This window comes from Oncorhynchus nerka, linkage group LG4 (genome assembly GCF_034236695.1).
Source record: "Oncorhynchus nerka isolate Pitt River linkage group LG4, Oner_Uvic_2.0, whole genome shotgun sequence".
Taxonomy (NCBI): Eukaryota; Metazoa; Chordata; class Actinopteri; order Salmoniformes; family Salmonidae; genus Oncorhynchus; species Oncorhynchus nerka.
In genome coordinates, this window is record NC_088399.1 from 47,799,626 (window position 1) to 47,821,533 (window position 21,908).

General features: G+C 41.5%; 2 protein-coding genes across 4 annotated transcripts in view; one reads left to right on the plus strand and one right to left on the minus strand.

Moving 5' to 3' along the window:
• Positions 1-5,137, minus strand: LOC115126424 (heterogeneous nuclear ribonucleoprotein D-like). Of its 2 annotated transcripts, XR_003863152.2 has the most exons (9): positions 4,898-5,137; positions 3,976-4,144; positions 3,636-3,797; positions 3,273-3,404; positions 2,963-3,074; positions 2,558-2,719; positions 1,646-1,752; positions 1,109-1,212; positions 1-351 (listed from the first exon to the last, which is right to left on the minus strand). XR_003863152.2 is itself a non-coding variant. In XM_029656044.2 (8 exons), the coding sequence occupies exons 1-7, from the start codon at positions 4,984-4,986 to the stop codon at positions 1,682-1,684; spliced, it is 897 nt and encodes a 298-aa protein (XP_029511904.1). In that variant the 5' UTR covers positions 4,987-5,136; the 3' UTR covers positions 1-351; positions 1,646-1,681. The 2 variants fall into 2 exon arrangements, 1 of the variants encoding a protein (XP_029511904.1); XM_029656044.2 differs by lacking the exon at positions 1,109-1,212 and having other exon boundaries at positions 4,898-5,136.
• Positions 1,132-21,908, plus strand: part of LOC115126441 (enolase-phosphatase E1) — a 27,902-nt gene continuing 7,125 nt past the window's right edge. Inside the window, exons 1-5 of one of the 2 annotated variants that reach the window (XM_029656075.2) lie at positions 1,132-1,230; positions 13,121-13,222; positions 15,566-15,768; positions 21,071-21,203; positions 21,525-21,648. In XM_029656075.2, the coding sequence (XP_029511935.1) occupies positions 1,132-1,230; positions 13,121-13,222; positions 15,566-15,768; positions 21,071-21,203; positions 21,525-21,648 (661 nt within the window). Of the gene's footprint in view, positions 1,231-11,014; positions 11,331-13,120; positions 13,223-15,565; positions 15,769-21,070; positions 21,204-21,524; positions 21,649-21,908 lie in introns of those variants that run through there. The other variant, XM_029656081.2, reaches the window with a different exon arrangement.

Genomic DNA, 21,908 nt, shown 5'->3' on the forward strand with positions numbered 1-21,908 from the left:
TCTCTTTTGTACCCTCTTTAATAATACCTTTATCCAAAACACTGCAGAAAAATCCAAGTTTAAAACAGAAAAACAGGCTAAGTTAAATCAAGGTAATAAGAACACATTAAATCACGATGAAACCTAGACCTACAACCTCAACACAGTACAAGATGAAGGGAAGTGGGGGGGACAAGAACCCCCAAAAATGTCAACTTCGCTATTTACAAAGTCAGAAGCGCTGCATGTCTTCATCTCAGGAAGAGGATTCTGGTGTTTAAAACATGAGCTGATCTGAGGACACGATAGGATTCATCCCCCAATGCTGCCACATGGGTACAGGGTCATTCTCCAGTCCACCAGCCAGCCCGTCTGCAAACAAGGACACAACACAGTAGGTGTTACCAACTCTGGAGCTCTGTAGGGCACAGTGAACCTTGCACGTCCATGTTTCACTGTTTAACTTCTGCTTGTGCCGTCAACTTTAAAACTATTAATAGTTTGTTTCTCTCCATTCCGTTTTAAAGATCATATGTAGAACTCGCAGCTTCACCAAGGTTCTGTAGCCTGTTCTGTAACAGCTCACCGGCCAGCAAAAGCTTCAGCTCCAATGAATTGGTGGCTCAATTTCACCATTAAGGAGCACGCCCAAACATGACCATATCTAAACTATAAAAAGGTAAAAACATTTGGTGGAAGTTTCAAGCCAGCTACACAAATGGCTCAAATATTACATTTTGAGTCGTCAGCTTTTTATGGCATCATAAAGCTGGTTTACATATGATCTTTAACACCTAAGTAAAAAAAAAAAAAAAGTTGTGTTTATCAAGTGAAGTTCGCTAAGGGCTATAAAGAAAAAGCAAGCATTGAGTTTAAGAAAGGGGTTCATTATAGAAACAAACAAAAAGCTGAAGCTCCAGAACTGAAACACAAGACCACTAAAATTAAGACAATGCATAAATACAAGTCGAGGTACATTTGTACTGTTTCATATTAATATCCTGTAAAAAATCCATTTGACAAATCGTTAAAGCAAACACTTAAACTGAAAAAGAGATTAATTTGTCCTTTTTCTTATGTTTCTTTTTGTTTAAAATCGCTGGTTACAGGAAGTGTGAAGAGACCATACCGCAGGACAGCGTTTTCTTGTGCATGCCGTGCTCTCTGCCCGCTATGTGCGACGCCCAGAGATTGTCGTGGTCAGGTGACACACGGCCTGCAATGAAGTCCCCGCTGGCAGGTACAAACAAGGTACAACATCAGAGTTAGGAAAAGAAAAGGAAAACTTAGGATAGGTCCTTACTCTGTACCGTTAGCAGTACTTTACCTGTTAACAATGCTATCAAGTCTCTTTATGTTATTTCCTTATGAACACCTGTTAAAAAGCAAGGGGGAAAAGGACAATCTACAGAAAAACGCTTACGTTTTTTCTGGAGAGCTTAATAAAAAAGGCAAACCACTACAGAAGCATTTTTTCCATTAAAGATCTATAGACATGACTCTTTAGATTTATCTGTCAGAATAGGGGGGTGCATGGTAATAGAAACCACTTGCTTTCTCTCTTGTTAGGTTTTAGAGTAATTGTTTAGTGTCTATTGATCTTTAAGTGTTTTTTTTTTTTTTTTTTTAGGTCAGGCCTAATGTGAAGGGGAGAGTGTGGTCTTACCAGAGGTCTAAGCAGGTCTTGTTGGATTAGATCAGCTCAGTAAGGCTGGTAGTTGTTCTGGTGGGTTGTGACCTCTCGAGAGGCCTTCCCATAGCTGCTCTGCTGGCCTATGGGGAAGGTCAAGGGTTAGAGGTCAGGAAGATTAAGGGTCACAGGAGAACTTCACAGAAACAAAACAGTTGTAGGAGGAAATCCTATCAAGGTGTTATCAATTGAAGTTCAGTTGACATGAGAGTTTAAGTTCACTTTCCTTTATGGGGTAAATGGCAGCAAGAAATCATAAATAATCAGTAGGATGTAGTCTGTAGTGTTTGTGTACCTAATTGTTTTTTGTTTTTTTTAACTTTCAAATAGAATGTTATTGTATCAGTACTGAGATGCAATTATGTGTCAAGATTGGGCAGCAGGTAGCATAGCGGTTCAAGCATTGGGCCATTAGCCAAAAGGTCAATACCATACTACTATGGCTGACCCTGTACATTTCACTGCGCCTATTTGGTGTACATGACAAAACAATTCAAATGTGCTAAAGAGACTCTGTACATTAAGGTGTGCTTTACTCTATATACCCAGGAATGTAACTACAAGTACTCTTAATTGTGTGTGCCATACAAATGTAATCTTATAGAACTGTATATGGGCTCAATGATCATTAATGTTGCAAGTGTTCCCTATAAAATAACAAAGTGCACTGCCTGGATATGGAGGACCCCTCACAAACATGCACCAGAGCAAAGAGACCCAAGGCAGGCAGCATTACAGACATCCGTTTTATTATTTTTTTCCAGAGCTATTGAGTACATACAAGAAGACATTTTTCCACCTGTTGTCTTAGCTATAGGTACAAGAGTTGTTGCTGGGGGCTGAAAGGCACTGCTTGTTTCGATAGTTGCCATCAACAGTGTAGCTTACCATTGTAGTCGTCGTATCCCTGTCCATAACCATAACTATTATAGTTGTAGCCAGAGTAGTCATAGCTTGTGTAGCCATTGTATCCCTGGTTGTATCCGTTGCCGTAGCTACCATAGTTCTGGCTATAGTAGCCATTGTAACCCTGGTTGTAGCTACTCTGACCTGCACAGAGACAATGGAAAGGTTTAGTATGACAAGTCTGTATTGTAGTTTCAAAGACACTTGTATGTCTTTTTCTTTTCAATATACTGCAATGCATGCCCTGTTCAGTCATCAGCATGTTCATTGTTGCATGTGTCAAATGCCACACAAGAAATTCCCTTGTGGAAGAATAAAGTTGATTGAATTTAAACATATTCTTCTGATGAGCATTCAGTGCCATAGGCTAGATGTAGCTGTACATACCTCCTCGTCCCCGGCCCCTGTATCCTCCGCCTCCACCGTAGCCCCCCCTCTCTCCTCTGTGTTGTTGCTGCTGTCTGTACACTTCTTTGGGTTGGGCCACTTTGATTTCACACTGCAGAGAAAACACACCATGAACCAAAACACTTCTGAAAAACAGTGCTGACATTTTCTTGAAGTTATTTGTCTACAAACATATTTCTTCAAAATCACTGTCTAAACTAAGTTGATTAAATAGCATAGAAAGAATAGCTTTGCCTATCGGTGCAAGCTGGGTAACAGGGTTCACTGTGAACAAGCGGACGCCAGCTACCTTTCCGCCCCCGACTTGGTGGTATCTGCACTCCAACAACTTCTGGACAGGGATCTCCTCACAGTAGGTCACGAAGCAGAAACCGCGCCGCTCATTGGTTTTGGTATCCATGGGAAGCTCGACGCTGTCAATCTGGAAACAACACAAGAGTTTCTCTCAGTTAGCTGCTATGAAGACAGTAATCATAACATTCTGCAAATCTCCCAGTCTTTGTACCATGTGAAAAGGATAGTTGATCATACAATAGCATCAGCTCTAGCTCCATTGCACCAACACTTGCTCAGTGGACATACAACTTCCTAAAAGGTTGGGTCTACCATATATAAAACATTAATATATTGGACAGTACAAGCATTCGCTCACATCTCCAAAAGCTCCAAAGTATTCCCTGATCTCCTCCTCCGGGGTGTCTGGGCTGAGGCCTCCGACAAACACCTTCTTGGGTGGCTCTTTCCCCTTCATGGCTTTGGCCCGCTTTGGGTCGATCAGCTTCCCATCCAGCTTGTGCTCCTTCAGCTCCAAAACCTGCACACAGGACAAATGTCAGTGAAACTGGGTGTGCGTGTGATTGTTCAAGTAAAGTGAGTGGATGCCAACTATTTAAGTCTTCAAACCTATCTAGTTATTTCACATCTGTGCAGATTTAAGAAAACAAGACAAGTAGAGGCATCATGCCCTGTCCTCAGTCTGTTCTAGTGCCTACCCTGTCTACGCTCTCTGCGTCTTTGAAGAGGACAAAGCCAAAGCCCCGGGACCGGCCCGTCATCAGGTCTGTTTTGATGGTGCAGTCTAGAACCTCTCCAAACTTCGACAGGTAATCCATGAGGTCCGTTTTGCTGGTGTCCCAACTGAGCCCACCGATGAACATCTTGCTGTGAATGGAGAATGAAGGAGACTAATACAGGCGACATCAGACAGTCATAACTACATCCTTACTGCTGCTGATATTTCAGACTAAAATGAACTTGAAGTTACCTCCCTAACAAGCTGAGTCACTAACTATGACTCATATTTACATTAGGTCAAGCTTTGATAGCTATCACCTGCAAGCTGATTAGGCCTAAATGATTCGAGCTGTCTAGAACGGTTAACTATAAAGGCAACAGCTTTGTCACTATCCTGAACAGTGAACTTCGTCACACTTCTGATTCTAGTCTCGGCGGGCCACTGAGTGTATGCTCAGGACAGGTTTTTTATTGTATATGTCAGGATTCTAAGTCAGCAGCAACTTAGTCTATGAGGGGGGGGGGGAAGTGCGACAATAACCAACAAGACCATTAACACTAACGTTACACCAATGACAATCTGATAATAGAAATCAATGCTTTTCGAAAGTTATAAATATCGCAGTGACAACTTGGGTTAGTCAAGTTAACGTCGTCAGCCAACTTGGCCAGATATGACGCGCTGGTAAGATAGTTAACAAGTTAGATATCACTAATTAGCTAGCTATGCACGATCACAACACGGACTAACATTAGCTAGCTAGCTAGCAAGCAAACTTTGGCTTGTTACCACTCCAACCACTAGTCTCCAGCTGGCAAAATAACAGTAACTAGTTACGCTTAAAAGTAAGTTAGCTACTGTAATGTTACTTAACTAACATTAGCTGGTTCGTCGCTTACCCGTCATCCTGCTGGTTTTTGCTTGCGTTTATCTTGGAGCCCTCCGGAAACTCGTCTGTGCTGAAGTCAACTTGGCCTTCGGTTTCCATTTTTGCACTTCAGGCGGTTGTCAGCTGTAAATATAAATTTGTATTTAGGCCTGATTGCTAGCTACTTTTTTGGGACGAATTCAGTCGCGATTGCTATGTAAAATGGCTGACATCTAGGGCGGCCAGGGTGGTGGGAAATGACGCAGATGATGTGGTTTGTTTGTGGGGGCTCATGCCTTGTTCAAATGCTAGTTGGATCTACGAAACTCGGACATTTCCGACTTGTAATTTCGTCGAACGCGACACGTGTATAACTACAACAAATTGGCAAGTCGGAAATAGCGTTTCCTAGTTCCGACTATTACTTGAACGCGACATCAGTTTGTCATCACTAGTTACCACAGCCGCAAAGTAAAACTTATGCCTAAACCCCGCCTATTTCCACAATGTATCCTCTTAAAAAGTTATTTTAAACATAACCTTAACCACACTGCTAACATTAGGCCTAACCTTAAGTAAAAATGTAAAAAAGCTATTTTTGGTGTTCATACATTTCTACGCTATAGACAATATTTGACTCTGTGGGTGTGGTAACTAGTCACTCACTCAAAAAAAAGGAAAGAAAAGCAATTGCAAGTTTCAATTTTGTAAAGTTAGTGTTGGAGAGGTGGAAAAATTATTGTTATTGATCTATAGTGACAATCTGACATTGACAACTTAGATGGAAAGCTACTGAGGATGGTATCAGACTGTCATATCTTTAATATGAGCCTAGAGGAAAGTCTGTCCTCAGGTCGGGAGGGAAGCCAAAGTCATTCTGCTACCCAAGAGTGGTAAAGAGGTACTAACAGCAGAACTATCAGCTTGCTGCCAGCTCTTAGCAAACAGTTGGAAAAAATTGTGTTTGACCAAATACAATGCTACTTCTCCGTAAACAAACTAACAACAGAGTTTCAGCATGCTTATGGAGAAGGGCACTCAACACATACTGCACTATTAAGAAAATATTTACTAAATATGACTGATGATTGGTTGAAAGAAATGCATAATAAGAAGATTGTGGGAGCTATACTGTTAGATTTCAGTGCAGCCTTTGATATTATTGACAATTTGTTGAGAAAACGTATGTGTTATGGCTTTTCAACCTCTGCCATATAGTGGATTCAGAACTATCTATCTAAAAGAACCGAGGGGTTTCTTTAATGGAAGCTTCTCTAATGTCAAACATGTAAAGTGGGGTGTACCAGTAGGCCCTCTACTCTTTTCTATTTTTACCAATGACATGCCACTGGCATTAAACAAAGCACGTATGTCCATGTAAGCGGATGATTCAACCATCAGCAACACCAGCTAATGAAGTCACTGAAACCCTTAACCAAGAGTTGCAGTCTGTTTTGGAATGGGTGGCCAGTAATAAACTGGTCCTAAACATCTCTAAAACTAAGAGCATTGTATTTGGTACAAATTATTCCCTAAGTTCTAGACCTCAGCTGAATCTGGTAATGAATGGTGTGGCTGTTGAACAAGTTGAGGAGTCTAAATGACTTGGTGTTACCTTAGATTGTAAACAGTCATAGTAAAAACATATAGATTCAATGGTTGTAAATATGTGGAGAGATCTGTCCATAATAAAGAGATACTCTGCGTTTTTGACACCACACCCCACAAATCAAGTCCTGCAGGCTCTAGTTTTATCTGATCTTGATTATTGTCCAGCCATAAGATCAAGTGCTGCACAGAAAGACCTAGTTAAGCTGCAGCTGGCCCAGAAATGAGCAGCACATCTTGCTCTTCATCTTCATAATCAGAGGACTAACATTAACACTATGCATACCAGTCGTTCTTGTCTAAGACTTGAGGTCGGACTAACTGTGTCACTTCTTGTTTTTATAAGAACCATTCATGTGTTGGACATTTCAAATTGTTTGCATGGTAGACTTACGCAAAGCACTGACACACACACTCACCCCACTAGACATGCCACCAGTCCGCAGGTCCAGAACAAATTCAAGGAAACCTACAGTATTATACAGAGACATAAGTGCATGGAACTCCCTTCCATCTCATATAGTGCAAGCGAACAGCAAACCTGGTTTCAAAAAACAGATAAAACAACACCTCACGACACAATGCCTCTCCCCCATGTGATCTACTTGTTGTGTGTATGTACTGACATGTATGTGTAACTGATAGATGCACACACACACACTACATGTTCATGTTTTTAAATTATGTAAATTGTAAAGTCTTGTTTGTAATGTTTTTTTTCGTTATATGTCAGACCTCGGTAAGGCTATCTGTCTCCATTGGCGTTGGCTAATGGGGATACTAATAAATCAAATCACAACCGTTCTCAGTGGGGAGGCGCTGTGATCTTTGCTACAAGCACTGGTCCTACCTCAGCTTTGAGTTTTTAGGTAAAGGACTATGGTTATGATTGGGAATGTTAAAGCTGATCCTAGATCATCATCATTACAAACAACTTCCTGATTTTAATATTTCTTCATTTTACCAAATGCAATTTATTTTAAAATCTCAGATTTTGGCAAAATAGAGGTTTTGTGGTAAAATTGTCGGCACAGTAAATGCCCTTTTTTGTTGCGTCAAAACGAAATGCTGCATATGATTTCCATTGTAATCAACATTCAACATACACCAAAGAAACTGAAAAGAAGTTTCAAACAACTCTGCAACAGCCAGACAGATACTGTAATATTTCTCCAGGAGCAGCACCATGGAGGAGCACAGTTGGATATACAGTATATGCACAGCTGGAGATAGCTAAAGCAAACATTTCTGTCGCCATATAGTGTTTATTTTCAGACCTCACATGCGCTTTGACCTCATACAAGTATCAATAAATACAGTACAGTATGAAGATAGGCTAAAACTGTTCATCCAATAGAAATCCCCACTCACACGTGTAGGCGATGTCATGGCGACGTTGGCTTGCTAAACTCATGCGTAGAAACATGTCATCGGGTCGAAACGGTCGTCTAGCGCCAAATTGCGCATGTGCAAGCCGTCAACTCAAAGGTACTCCTTCGATATAAAGTTATTTCTTACGAAAATGAAAACGTGTCAGTTTGTCACTTTCACGAGGTTGGAGTAGTAACATGTTCAACTACTTAAGACATTATCCCGAATCTAGGTTGTGCCTTTAGATTTCTAGAAAAGTAACAACTAAGGACGAATATTTCACTTCTGTTTGGTCTGTTTTATAAGCATTCCCGGAAATCTCGCGATGTTGTACCTATGGGTTTAGAAACTCTGTGGTACCAAAGATGCACTGTTGCTTCACTTTTTGTGATCTCTTCAAGTATTCTGGCCTCATAATTAGATACGCCAGAGCAGATAATCTCTTGATATGGTTAATTATGCAATGGTTTACACATTTTGGCTTGGCTGGTTTGGAAAAGAACGCATTCTACAATATGTGGACGGTGGAATACTTGGGACATTTGATTGCGCATGCCCCATGCCTGTCCCACACCCACAAATAATCGTAAAATCACCTTTGTTTAAAATAGCGGTTTGCCTTCAAAAAAGTATTATTATATATACATAGTCACTTTACCCCTACCCACATGTACCAATTACCTTGACTAACCTGTACCACCGAACATTGACTCGGTACCCCCTGTATATAGCCTCATCGTTGTAATTTTATAGTGTTCCTTTTTTTAAAGATGGACTTTAGTTAATTTAGTAAATATTTTCTTAATACTATTTTCTTAAAACTGCATTGTTGTTAAGGTCTTGTAAGTAAAGGTCTTATGTGGAGGCGGTGATTGAAGGGGCAAGAGGCCACAGTGCTGAAGGTGATATGGTGGGGAATACACCACAACCAGTTGCAAATGTTATAAGTCAATCAAGTGATCTGGATACACTTACTGTGAAGGTGGATTTTGTAGACTTTATAGCCACAGTTATTAATTGTACTGCACATGTCTAAGAATGACAAGAAACTGGACATCCTTATATCTGCAGCCGATACGTTTTTGGGCCTCAAATGTCCCGCCCTCACAGGATCCGTCTGAGCCTGTGTTATAGGGACCTGATTAAAATGTTGTGGGAAAAGCAGGCTGATTTAAATTTCTTTATTGATAGCGTGTGTGTGTGTGTATATATATATAAAGTTTTTAAAAGTATATATATACTTTTAAAAACGTTTTTTAACCCTGCATTATTTCCTTTTTGGGATCTTTATTATCCAGCCGCACAGTAGGTGGCGGAATGCACATATCATTGTTGCAAAGGCCATTATACCAAAGAAGGTTTGTGATGCTCGTTGTTTGGTCAAACTCAGACAGGGTGGCGTGAGTGGTGAAATAGAATAGTCATTGTCTGTTCTTTTGAGTTTTGATGTTTTTGCCTGACAAAGTGATGTTAGGATATATGAGTTATCCTGTATGAGCTTTTGTGCTGAATATGGCATGTGGCAGCAGTGTGTAGGAGGGAGGTTCCTAGGTGTTAGAAGTGTGCAGAAGAACATGAGACAAAGGAATGTGTAGCATTGGGGAAAGTAGTGGTAAAGTATGTGTAAATTGTAGTGGTGTTCATGGGGCTGGGGATCAGAAATGTCAGGTGTGAGAGAGGCAGGTTGAGGATTCCAGGATAGTAGTGTCGAAGTTGTCATATGCTGAGGCAGTGAAGAAAGTAGAGGAAGAAGGGTCAAGGGGGAGGGATCCTGAGAGGAGTGGTGTGAGTAGTAGATCTGTACCAGTAGAGGGATAGGCCAGCAACTGATACAGTTGAAGTCAGAAGTTTACATAAACCTTAGCCAGATATATTTAAACTCAGTTTTTCACAATTCCTGATATTTAATCATAGTAATAATTCCCTGTTTTAGGTCAGTTAGGATTACTGCTTTATTTTAAGAATGTGAAATGTCAGAATAATAGTAGAGAGAATGATTTATTTCAGCTTTTATTTGTTTCATCACATTCCCAGTGGGTCAGAAGTTTACATACACTCAATTAGTATTTGGTAGCATTGCCTTGAAATTGTTTCACTTGGGTCAAACGTTTCAGGTAGCCTTCCACAAGCTTCCCACAATAAGTTGGGTGAATTTTGGCCCATTCCTCCTGACAGAGCTGGTGTAACTGAGTCAGGTTTGTAGGCCTCCTTGCTCGCACACGCTTTTTCAGTTCTGCCCACAAATGTTCTATAGGATTGAGGTCAGGGCTTTGTGATGGCCACTCCAATACCTTGGCTTTGTTGTCCTTAAGCCATAACTTTGGAAGAATGCTTGGGGTCATTGTCCATTTGGAAGACCTATTTGCGACCAAGCTTTAACTTCCTGACTGATGTCTTGAGATGTTGCTTCAATATATCCACATCATTTTTCGTCCTCATGATGCCATCTATTTTGTGAAGTGCACCAGTCCCTCCTGCAGCAAAGCACCCCCACAACATGATGCTGCCACCACCGTGTTTCACGGTTGGGATGGTGTTCTTCAGCTTGCAAGCCACCCCATTTTTCCTCCAAATATAAAGATGGTCATTATGGCCAAACAGTTCTATTTTTGTTTCATCAGACCAGAGGACATTTCTCCAAAAAGTTGGATCTTTGTCCCCATGTGCAGTTGTAAACCGTAGTCTGTCTTTTTTATGGCGGTTTTGGAAGTGACTTATTCCTTGCTGAGCGGCCTTTCAGGATATGTCGATATAAGCCTCGTTTTACTGTGGATATATATACTTTTGTAACTGTTTCGTCCAGCATCTTCTCAAGGTTATTTGCTGTTGTTCTGGGATTGATTTGTGCTTTCGCACCAAAGTACGTTCATCTCTAGGAGACAGAACACGTCTCCTTCCTGAGCAGTATGACAGCTGCGTGGTCCCATGGTGTTTATACTTGCGTACTATTGTTTGTACAGATGAACGTGGTACCTTCTGGCATTTGGAAATGGCTCCCAACGATGAACCAGACTTGTGGAGGTCTACAAATTTATTTTTCTGAGGTCAAGCAAAGTATAAGGGAGTTGTACTCCAGTCTAGTAGGTGGCGGTAATGCAACATGTATAGGATGCCAACCGCTGTTAAGCCTCATCAAAGAAGAAGATACCAAAGAAGCAGAACACTTCCTGGGCACGCGGCTATTATTATGCACGCTCCATGTGTTGAGAACGTTCAAATGGGTCTGCTGACGTGACGAGCCTCCACTACCCAACATTAGCTAATTGAAAAGGAACCTAACACGACTTGGAAAGGAATTGGTTGTCCTCTTTCTTAGGTTGGCTACCGTATTTTTCCAACCTGGATAGCTGTGTAGATAGCTAAACTAACAATCGCTATACTTGGTGCATTTAGACAGAAACATGGCTACGGTTTTAATCCCTGCAAACACTACCGCACTTTTGCTGGATATTGAAGGAACCACGACACCAATAACGTTTGTGAAGGTAGGACAACGAGCTGAGTTTAATATATGGCATTTGAGGTGTGTATTGTAGGTCACAAGTTACATTCTTTGCTAGACCGATTGCTACCCAATGAGCAAAATGACGTTGGAAAATACGTCTTATCCAGACGTTGGAATTTGGTTAATTATCCACAATTATCCTTGCTAGCTAGGTAGTTCGCTGGTGTAGTGTTAATTTAATCAACAACTACTCATCAACCTATTTTTCTTGACAAACTATTACTAATAACTTTTCATTTTATTTGACAACAAATGTAACGAGACAAATTCCATGTGACAGTAATGGACAATCAATTTGACATCAAGCTCCTTTTCATCTGTTTTGTCTGAATATTTCATGCAATCCTCTCATTGGCCGAATTTTAAAAATTCAGTTACGTGGTCTCCCAAACAGCTCCCAGGTGGTCACTTCAGTTACTCGTCAATCGTTTGAACTGATCTGAAGCCAAGACACTTGACTTGTAACTAAACTAAACTTAGAACCAATGTTTACACTCTCGCTCTTACTTTAACGTAGGCTATGTTGCATTCATCTGTGTGGCCGCAGTTGACAAAAGCGAGTTGCGGTTGCTTTTTTCCAATGGGGAAAAATGAATGATATTAGTAGTACAGTAATACTTCTGGCATGTTTGGAAAGTAAAAATTCTCCCATTTAAGGAAACCACTGTTATTTAACCCCTTGATGGTTATGATGGGGAGAAAATCAGTTGTAAATTGTGTAACCTGTAGGCTTTATACCCTACATGGTTAATTATGGCTGGCATTGGTTACAATCTGACACAATATCAATGTTGCCAGCTAAGGTATACAAGGGGATAGTATCCTTGTCAATCTAGGACTATCTGAATGTGCATATGATGGAAGTTAGGTTGCCTAAATATTCATTATTTAACAGAAAAAAATGCACGGACTATATTGTGACCTAAAAATGTCTGACTTAAAACTAGACTAAAATTGTCCAGAGGTTTAGTCGACTGAACTAAAAACTAACGAAGGATGACATTATCAAACGGTGACGTAAGACTAAAAGGTATTTTAAGATTAAATCTAAAATAGCTGCCAAAATTAACACCGTTAGCGTAGCTTGCTTGCTTCACATCGATTTGATACAGTCAATAAAATAACATCAATGTATATCGCAGCCTCTGGCTAGTGCTCGTAAACCACAGGCAGGATTTGGTATGATTGCAGGCAGTCTGTTTACCTGTCTAGATGTGAAAGCGTGCCATGCGAGTGCACAGTTTAGGAATCGTTCAATTGGATTGGAGGGGTGGGGGTAGCATCCCCAACACTGGGCACGTGCTGCTAAAACGGGTACAGCAACGGGTTTGGTGATATCTCGCAAGCTATTGCTATGGATTGCCCTTCAGACCCAGTTTATTAATAGATTAAATAATTAAAGGTGTCTAAATTTTAGCTAAGTACAGTAGAGCACAGATTAATTCCTTACAGTAGAATATAGTACATTATACTGTATTTTACGATAGCTGCTCTACTGTATTGTACTGAACTATACTAAACTGTACTGTGCTCTACTGTACTGTGCACTCCAAACTTGTGAAAGATGGATGTCTATGATTTGGACCGGACCAAAGCTGAACCAATTAGACGTCCAAAAACGCATGTAGACATTGAAATCAAGGACATTGTGGACAAACCAAATTTCTATGTCTTTTCAACATCCATGAACAAGGGGAGTCGAATGGTGCACACTAGGTAATGAATGACAGCTAGCTAGCTATATGCTAATAGTGCTATTTTCTCCTGTAGGACATTTTATTCCCATACATCAAAGATCATCTTGAAGAGCATCTGTCTGTGCATTGGGAAGAAGATGAATGCAAACAAGATGTGCATCTCCTGAAGAAACAGGTAACTGGTTTTCTGAAAACCGTGGACAATGATGAGCAGTTAGCAGTGACTGCACACATCAGACAGAATATGCAACACCCATGCATACATTCTGGGTGAAAACATACCTTGTTCTTTGTTGAGCCTGTTAATGATTGCTTATGTGGTATGCCTCAGATTAGTACATTAAATGAATCAGCAGTTCAGAGTTGGGTGTCTACAGTGGGTTTGGCCCAAATATATAAACTCAGCAAAAAAAAGAAACGTCCTCTCACTGAGCACTGCGTTTATTTTCAGCAAGCTTAACATGCACAAATATTTGTATGAACATAAGATTCAACAACTGAAACAAACTGAACAAGTTCCACAGACATGTGACTAACATAAATATATTAATGTGTCACTGAACAAAAAGGGGGGGGGGGGGGGGTCATAAGTAACAGTCAGTATCTAGAATGTGGCCACCAGCTGCATTAAGTACTGCAGTGCCTCTCTTCCTCATGGACTGCACCAGATTTGCCAGTTATTTCTGTGAGATGTTACCCCATTCTCCCACCAAGGCACCTGCAAGTTCCCGGACATTTCTGGGGGGAATGGCCCAAGCCTTCACCCTCTGATCCAACAGGTCCGAGACGTGCTCAATGAGATTGAGATCTGGTCTCTTCGCTGGTCATGGCAGAACACTAACATTCCTGTCTTGCAGGAAATCACGCACAGAACAAGCAGTATGGCTGGTGGCATTGTCATGCTGGAGGGTCATGTCAGGATGAGCCTGCGGGAAGGGTACCACATGAGGGAAGAGTGTCTTCCCTGTAACGCACAGCATTGAAATTGCCTGCAATGACAACCAGCTCAGTCCGATGATGCTGTGACACACCACCCCAGACAATGACGAACCCTCACCCTCCAAATTGACCCCGCTCCAGAGTACAGGCCTCAGTGTAACGCTCATTCCTCAACAATAAAGGCGAATCCGACCATCACCCCTGGTGAAACAAAACCGCGACTTGTCAGTGAAGAGCACTTTTTGCCTTGTCCTGTCTGGTCCAGCACATAGGTGCCATTGTCGCTGGTGATGTCTGGTGAGGACCTGCCTTGCACAGGCCTACAAGACCTCAGTCTAGCGCCTCTCAGCCTATTGCGGACAGTCTAAGCACTGATAGAGGGATTGTGCGTTCCTGGTGTAACTCGAGCGGTTGTTGCCATCCTGTACCTGTCCTGCAGGTGTGATGTTCAGATGTTCGGGTGGTGTTACACGTGGTCTGCCACTGCGAGGACGATCAGCTGTCCATCCCTGTAGCGCTATCTTAGGCGTCTCACAGTACGGACATTGCAAGTTATTGCCCTGACCACATCTGTAGTCCTCATGCCTCCTTGCAGCGTGCCTAATGCACGTTCACGCAGATGAGCAGGGACCCTGGGCATCTTTCTTTTTGGTGTTTTTCAGAGTCAGTAGAAAGGCCTCTCTTTTTAGTGTCCTAAGTTTTCATAACTGTGACTTTAATTATCTGCTGTTAGTGTTTTAACGACCGTTCCACTGGTGCATGTTCATTCATTGTTTATGGTTCATTGAACAAGCATGGGAACAGTGTTTAACCCCTTTACAATGAAGATCTGTGAAGTTATTTGGATTTTTACTAATTATCTTTGAAAACAGGGTCCTGAAAAAGGGACGTTTAGTATATAGTATAGCTATGTAGGTCACAGATTAGTGGGTATATTTGATTAGCTGCCGGGCCATAAGTGCCCTGCATCCTGTCAGTTGGGATGACATGAGTGCAAGCGATGAGACAAGCGTTCAGAGCTGCACTCATGTTCACTGGCTGCTGAAGTCTAGCAGACCTACTGCAGGAAGCTCTTTGGTTTTTTGTTTTTTTTTACACCAGGGAAGGACTGGCAAACTAGGGTGGTTGAACTGCTTTGAGGGCCACTTGACTGCTTTAGAGCTGACTAGATCGGTCATTTGACGGACCAGAACGGGGGGGGGGGGGGGTTGTTGAGGAACACTGACATAATTCATGGAAAGCGATCTACATCCGATAAACACTTTGACTACAGTAAATTCTGTAACATTGGGTTCTGCAATAAGGGATGCAGCCAGGTGGTCTGTGACTGGAGCTAATGACTTCTCCTCCTCCAATGAGCTTATTGATTTGCAGAATGCAGAACAGTGAGAAGTTCTCATAATAGCGTGGCGGCTACCATATCTAATTTACTGGAATTAACAGTTTTGTTGGCCAAGAGCGGTCTGTCTTCAACGTTGGATAACCCCAAGAGTTGTTGATGGTTAATTCAAACCCTGCTACCTAATGAACATGACCCTGATTAACCCTTGACCCTGTGCTGACCCTTTCATCATGTTAGGTTGAGGAGGACCTGCGTCTGAACCGAGCATGTGCGCAGCACGCCCTGGACCAGTCTGGGCACACGGACGAGGAGAAAGCCATCGGAGAGGTGGTGGACAACGTGCTGTGGCAGATGGCTTCGGACAGGAAGACCACGGCCCTGAAACAGCTGCAGGGACACATGTGGAGGGCGGCCTACGCCTCTGGGAGAATCAAAGGCGAGTAAGTAGCCAGAAGTTTTCCTTCTATTGCACTGAGGGTACTGTATGAGGGATGAATCATAAATCGATTTTAGTGCAATTATCCCATAGATATAATTTCGTGGTTAACATAAGACAGAGCTGCAGTTCCTGCCAAATACAGTGCCTTCGGAAAGTATTCAGACCCCTTGACTTTTTCCACATTTTGTAACATCACATCCTTATTCTAAAATTGATTAAATCGTTTTCCCCCTCATCAATCGACACACAGTACCCCATAATGACAAAGCAAAAACAGGTTTTTAGAAGTTTTTGCTAATTTATCAACCAACAAACAAAATACGGAAATATCACAAATATCACATTTACGTAAGTATTCACTCTTTACTCAGTACTTTGTTGAAGCACCTTTGGCAGCGATTACAGTATGACGCTACAAGCTTGGCACATCTGTATTTGGTGAGTTTCTCTGGGCCACTCTTCAGCAGCAAACTGCTATAATTCTTTAGTGTTTGAGGGGTTCCCTCGACCAACTGCTGTTTTCAGATCTCACCATAGGTTTTGGATGGGATTTACATCTCTTCGCTGGCCACTCCAGAACAGTTCAGCGTTTTCTTCTTGAATCATTACTTGGTGCTTTTTGATGTGTGTTTGGAGTTGTCATGCTGTAAGAACCACAGACTTCAATGGAGACCCAGTTTTTGCACACTGGGTTGAACATTAGACTCAAACACCTGATAATCTGCTGATTTCATGATGCATTGTGCACGTTCAAGGCCCCCCAGTACCAGAGGCAGCCAAGCAAGAGATTCCCTAAAAACACGCCACTTTGATACAGCTACGACCGGAAGTGACTTACGCAGCAGTTTAACCTGCTATGAAAAGCTTCTTCCGGTTGTCGCTGTATCGAAGTGGTGTGTTTTTAGGGAGTCCCAGCAAGCAACCCCACCGCATTATCAAACCTCTCCCATGTTTGATTGTAGGGAGGATGTTATTTTCATTGAACGCTTCCTTTGGTCATCATTGATCTGTATAGCCAAAGATCTCTAATTTTGTTTCAATGATCCACAGAACAGTTTCCTAGGATTTGGGCTTGTTTAGTTGGGTTTTTGAGAAGTTCAATTGGGCTTTCTTGTCTCCTTCAGCAGTGGGTTCTTCGTATGTTTACCAATGACCAAAGGAAGCATTCAAAGAAAAGAACACCCTCCCTTACAATCAAACATGGGTGAGGTTTATTAATGCTGTGGGGTTGCTTTTCTGCTGAAGAGTGCCAAATTGCCCGTTTTTAAAGGTGCAGCTAGCTCATTGGATTTGTCGGCAGTTATCTTGGCCAAAGGCTGTGCAACTAAGTACTACCTCCGGAGTGTCAATCATTTTGTCCTTGCCACTTTTATTATTATTATTATTATTATTATTTTTTTACTAACAAAAATTGTAATTAGTTTTGCAATGTTGAAATTCCAATACCAAGGTGTGGAGACCCAAAGGCATTTTCCTTTTTATATATATATATTTATATTTTATTTAAAAAAGAAGACATTGGCAATAATACATCCCTCACCCACCCCACCAAGGCATCATACGAAAAAACAATGGCAATAAGTAATAACCATAATAGTAATGAAGGGGCAATAAGTAATAACCATAATAGTAATGGAGGGGTAATAACCATAATAGTAATGGAGGGGCAATAAGTAATAACCATAATAGTAATGGAGGGGCAATTACAACACTGCTGACATTTTAAGAATGCATTAGAGAATGTTGTTCTCTTTTAGCAGCTCTTACCATATTTGGCCTAGGACAGCATCCCCCAATCTCGGTCCCGGGGACCCGGAGGGGTGCAAGAAACAGGTAACTGCCCCAGCATCCAACACACCGACTCCAATCAGAGGCTAATATGTTGGTAAGTTAAATCGGGTGTGTCGGCACTAGGGCAAAAGCAAAGATGTACATCCCCCGGGTTCCCAGAACCGGGGGAAGCCAACTTCCAATTCAATCGGATTCAGATTGTTTGTTTAATAGTTACGTGCAATGCTCGCAGTAGCCCGAGACTACCGCGCAGAAATATCAGCCCGCAGAGAGAAGCATGAGATTGAACTTCACTCAACTTTCTAGAGCAGTGGTCACCAACCAGTCGATCACAATCGACTGATCTCCAAGGCATTCCTAGTCGATCGCCAAACGTTTCTGTGAAAGACCTAACGATAAAGCCTTGTGTTCCTTTTTTATTTGATTTTTGTGTCTCGGGCTGTTGGCGGTAGGTGCACCGGATTTCAGCTGCCCTGCTTGCTGGGTAGGTGAACGGTTGCAATTTTGAACCATTTCATGTGTCCGAAGGTAAAAACTCTGCCTTCCCGGCTGGCCCAGAGAGCAAATCAAGTGCACTATAGGCCTAGCGCTGGCCAAACAGATGGCTCAGATTACCATGTCTGCTGTAAGGTAGCAGGCATAAAAGAAAGCTACAGAAAAGTTGCTGCTGTGAGATTTCAAAATGTTTAAAACCATGACTAAAGAGACTGTCAACGAATAGAGCAAAGAGCTGCTGTTTTTATGAGTGAGTTCATGTTTAAGTTCTTACTCAGCACTGTCAACACTTTGTATTCAACACTTTTATAAGCCATAAATCCTATTTCCATTCAGCACTACAAGCACTGCAGCAGGAATGAGTAGGAAAATGTATCTATAGGCTTGTGTTATTAGCGGCTTGGGTCTCTTTTTAATATTGAGGAATATTGTATTCTCTGTTCATAGGAGTAACAACATGAATTTGTGCATGAGGCAGAAATAATGCGGTGCGACTCGAGTTTCACCATCTGGAAGACGGTGTCCCTTTTATGGTAAGGGAGAGCGGCAGAGATATGTTGAGGTGGATCCTCAGTCTAATGCTCTCTCCCTCCACTGACTGACCATTAGATACAGGCCCCATCAGCCCAATAGTTTAAAAAAAATAAAAAGCGAATTATTTAAATGTGAAGCACAGCTGAGTGAACATACAAGTAATACAACAACCGATCTATTACTGGTGTGATCATATAGCCTAAAAATGACCTGACCAACAATGCATTGGCAGGGCAATTCAAGCAAAGCCAATATGTGGTGATAATGTATTGGGCCTATAGCTTACTATACAAACCTCATTGCCACAGTTCTGTTTTTAATTAGTTAATGTTGCATAGGGTTATGTTTTTTTTTTTAAATATTAAAAAATGTGAGTGGTAGATCTAGGCTTGTACTTTGACTCAAAGGTTGGTGACCACTGTTCTAGAGTTTTCCCTGTTAACACTATATCAATGTTTCCCTTTACTGTGGCAATTGTGATTAAATCAACGCAATATTAGCCACTTTCAATGCAACATACCAAAACAAATTTTGTTATAGGCAGAACGCATCAGAGTAGGATTCTATTGCATTGACACGCACGACTCCACCCATACTCTAGTGTACACAGACCGGTGCGGCATAAACAATCTGAGCTGCAGTAGGCCTTTATGCAAGTAGAACTTATGGATCTGTGCCATTTACTTTGAACTGGACTGTGTTTACAGCATGAGCGGTCGTGAGTAGATGAGCTTGTTTTGAGATTTAAAGCGAGAGCTGCATGTAGCCTGCATGTGTGCACATTCTGTTCAAATCCTTTGCTAGTTAGTGAGTTATTAGCCCAGTTAGATGATTTGTAGTCTAATAAGGGAGTGATTGCTTCTTACAAGGGCATAAAACGTATACATTTCTAGACCTCTTTGAAAAGTGAGTCAGGTAAAGAGATTTTGAAACCGGCTTGAATAAGCTAAGTAGAGGCAGAGGGTAGCATCATTTGTCTGATTCTCTGTAATAATGGTATGGGAATAATGCATTTTATTTTGTAAAGTGTTTTCTTGCATCAAGCACAACATTTTCAGTCACATCCTTGTCTGAAGGACAAGTGGATAAACAGGTTAATGTCAAGCCCTGCATATTTATTTTCAAAAGTCTCATGGAATGTAGGCCTACATTGAACACCACATATTGGCTGCATGATATAACAGATATTTCCATGTTAAAATGTTATGGGATGCATTTTCTCCATTGTTTTTGATGGTAGGCCACTGGTAGGCCTACATTATAATCAAGTAGCCTACATGGCCACTGTTAAAACTAACGTAAAGCAGGACAGCCTCAGTGGTCACATGTACAGGGTTGCAGGTGTGATTGCAGGGTGCAGTAAAAATCTAAGCCTCTGAGCTCCAACATTTTATTGTATTTTTTTATTTTACCTTTATTTAACCAGGTAGGCTAGTTAAGAACAAGTTCTCATTTGCAACTGCGACCTGGCCAAGAAAGCAAAACAGTGTGACACAGACAACAACACGAGTTACACATGGAGTAAACGATAAACAAGCCAATAACACAATAAACAAGTCAATGACACAGTAGAAAAAATTGTCTGTTGGCCGGGCTTGGAGTAGCCAGGAGGAAGGCATGGCCAGCCGTTGAGAAATGCTTATTGAAATGTTCGATTATCATGGATTTATCAGTGGTGACAATGTTACCTAGCCTCAGTGCAGTGGGAAGCTGGGAGGAGCTGCTCTTGTTCTCCATGGACTTTAGTGTCCCAAAACCTTTTGTAGTTAGAGCTACAGGATGTGAATTTCTGCTTGAAAAAGCTAGCCTTTGCTTTCCCAACTGACTGCGTGTATTGGTTCCTGACTTCCCTGAACAGTTGCATATCGTGGGGACTATTCAATGCTATTGCAGTCCGCCACAGGATGTTTTTGTCCTAGTCGAGGTTAGTCAGGTCTGGAGTGAACCACGGGCTATATCTGTTCTTAGTTCTGCATTTTTTTGAACGGGGCGGAAGGTAAGAATTCCTCATCACAAACACTTGGTTGAAATTTGGATAGATTCTTGCCAGCCTGTCATTTGAGTAATGGAAATGGTGCAACACTTTTTGATCTGAATGAGCCCATACTTTTGTGTAAAATTGTGTGGATACGCTCTAAACTACGTTGCCATATGTCGTTGGTTTATTTTCCAGTTCAACTTATTTTAGAAGAAATGGGAAATTATTTAAGGGAAGGACAAGGCTGCCAATATATTTGGCCACAACTGTATCTGCACTGATTGAGAGATTTTTTTTTTTTCCCCCTGCAGGAATGGAGATCTACAGGTTGTGTTTAGTCTTATGTAGTGGTATTAATGCTAATTGTTTCTAAACTGCCTGTGAGAGGATCAAGTCCTATTGTACTGCTGCATTTCTTCCAAATGTCACCTTCAAACCATCATTGTCTGGAGTCCTGTTGACTCATCCAGACAGTATTACTAATATGTGTGTGTGTGTGAACCAGGCTGTACCAGGATGTGGTTCCATCCATCAGGAGGTGGAGACGGCAGGGCCTGAAGGTCTATATCTACTCATCTGGCAGCGTGGAAGCCCAGAAACTACTGTTTGGATACTCCGTAGAGGGAGATGTCCTAGATGTAAGGAACTCTTCTCTTTTATAAACTTTTTAGAACGCACACTAATCTCTCTGGTTCATTGTAATTAGGGGTGTGAATATTTAAACGCAGTTGGGATTGTTAACGTTTAGAAAAAGTCAATCGATAAACAATGGGTGGGGGGGGGTCTCACAATGAAAATCACAGTGCAGTTATCACAATTTTTATTTTCTGTGTTATAGCCTAACTAGACAATAGTTAGGCTATAACGCCAAGTTGTGTAATTTGAAGGAATTTTGTAGTCCTAGTCCTGGAATTTTGTAGTCCTACTCCCAGCTAACTTCAGATTCTTTATCCTTTCAGCTATTTGATGGCCACTTCGACACCAACATAGGCGCCAAAGTAGAAAGTAAAAGCTATGAGAGAATTGCGGAGAGAATGGGCTGCCTGTCTGAGGAAATCATGTTCCTGACAGATATCACACGGGGTAAGTGTTGTAGCAGGCAAATGAGTTCAACGGTGAATGCTCTTTACATATTGTTTGGGCCAGAGCCTTTCTACCTAGCTGGATCAGCCTCCGAAGCTTTGCCAACCTTAGCTATGACTGAATTCCACAGTGGAATTTCCCACTTGCTTGTCAAGGGGTTTGTCCTAAACTACAACAACCCAGCCTGCATTAGACAAGTACATATGCTGCTTATAGAATATCAAATGGGCATATTTTAACTTGTATTTATTTTCCTGTTT

Coding starts and splice junctions, on each gene's coding strand:
- LOC115126424 (XM_029656044.2), bottom strand. CDS start 4,986: ATGGAAACCGAAGGCCAAGTTGACTTCAGCACAGACGAGTTTCCGGAG. Junction 3,075..3,272: donor ACCAAGTCGGGGGCGGAAAG/GTAGCTGGCGTC, acceptor TTTTCTCTGCAG/TGTGAAATCAAAGTGGCCCA. Junction 2,720..2,962: donor CAGGGGCCGGGGACGAGGAG/GTATGTACAGCT, acceptor GTCTCTGTGCAG/GTCAGAGTAGCTACAACCAG.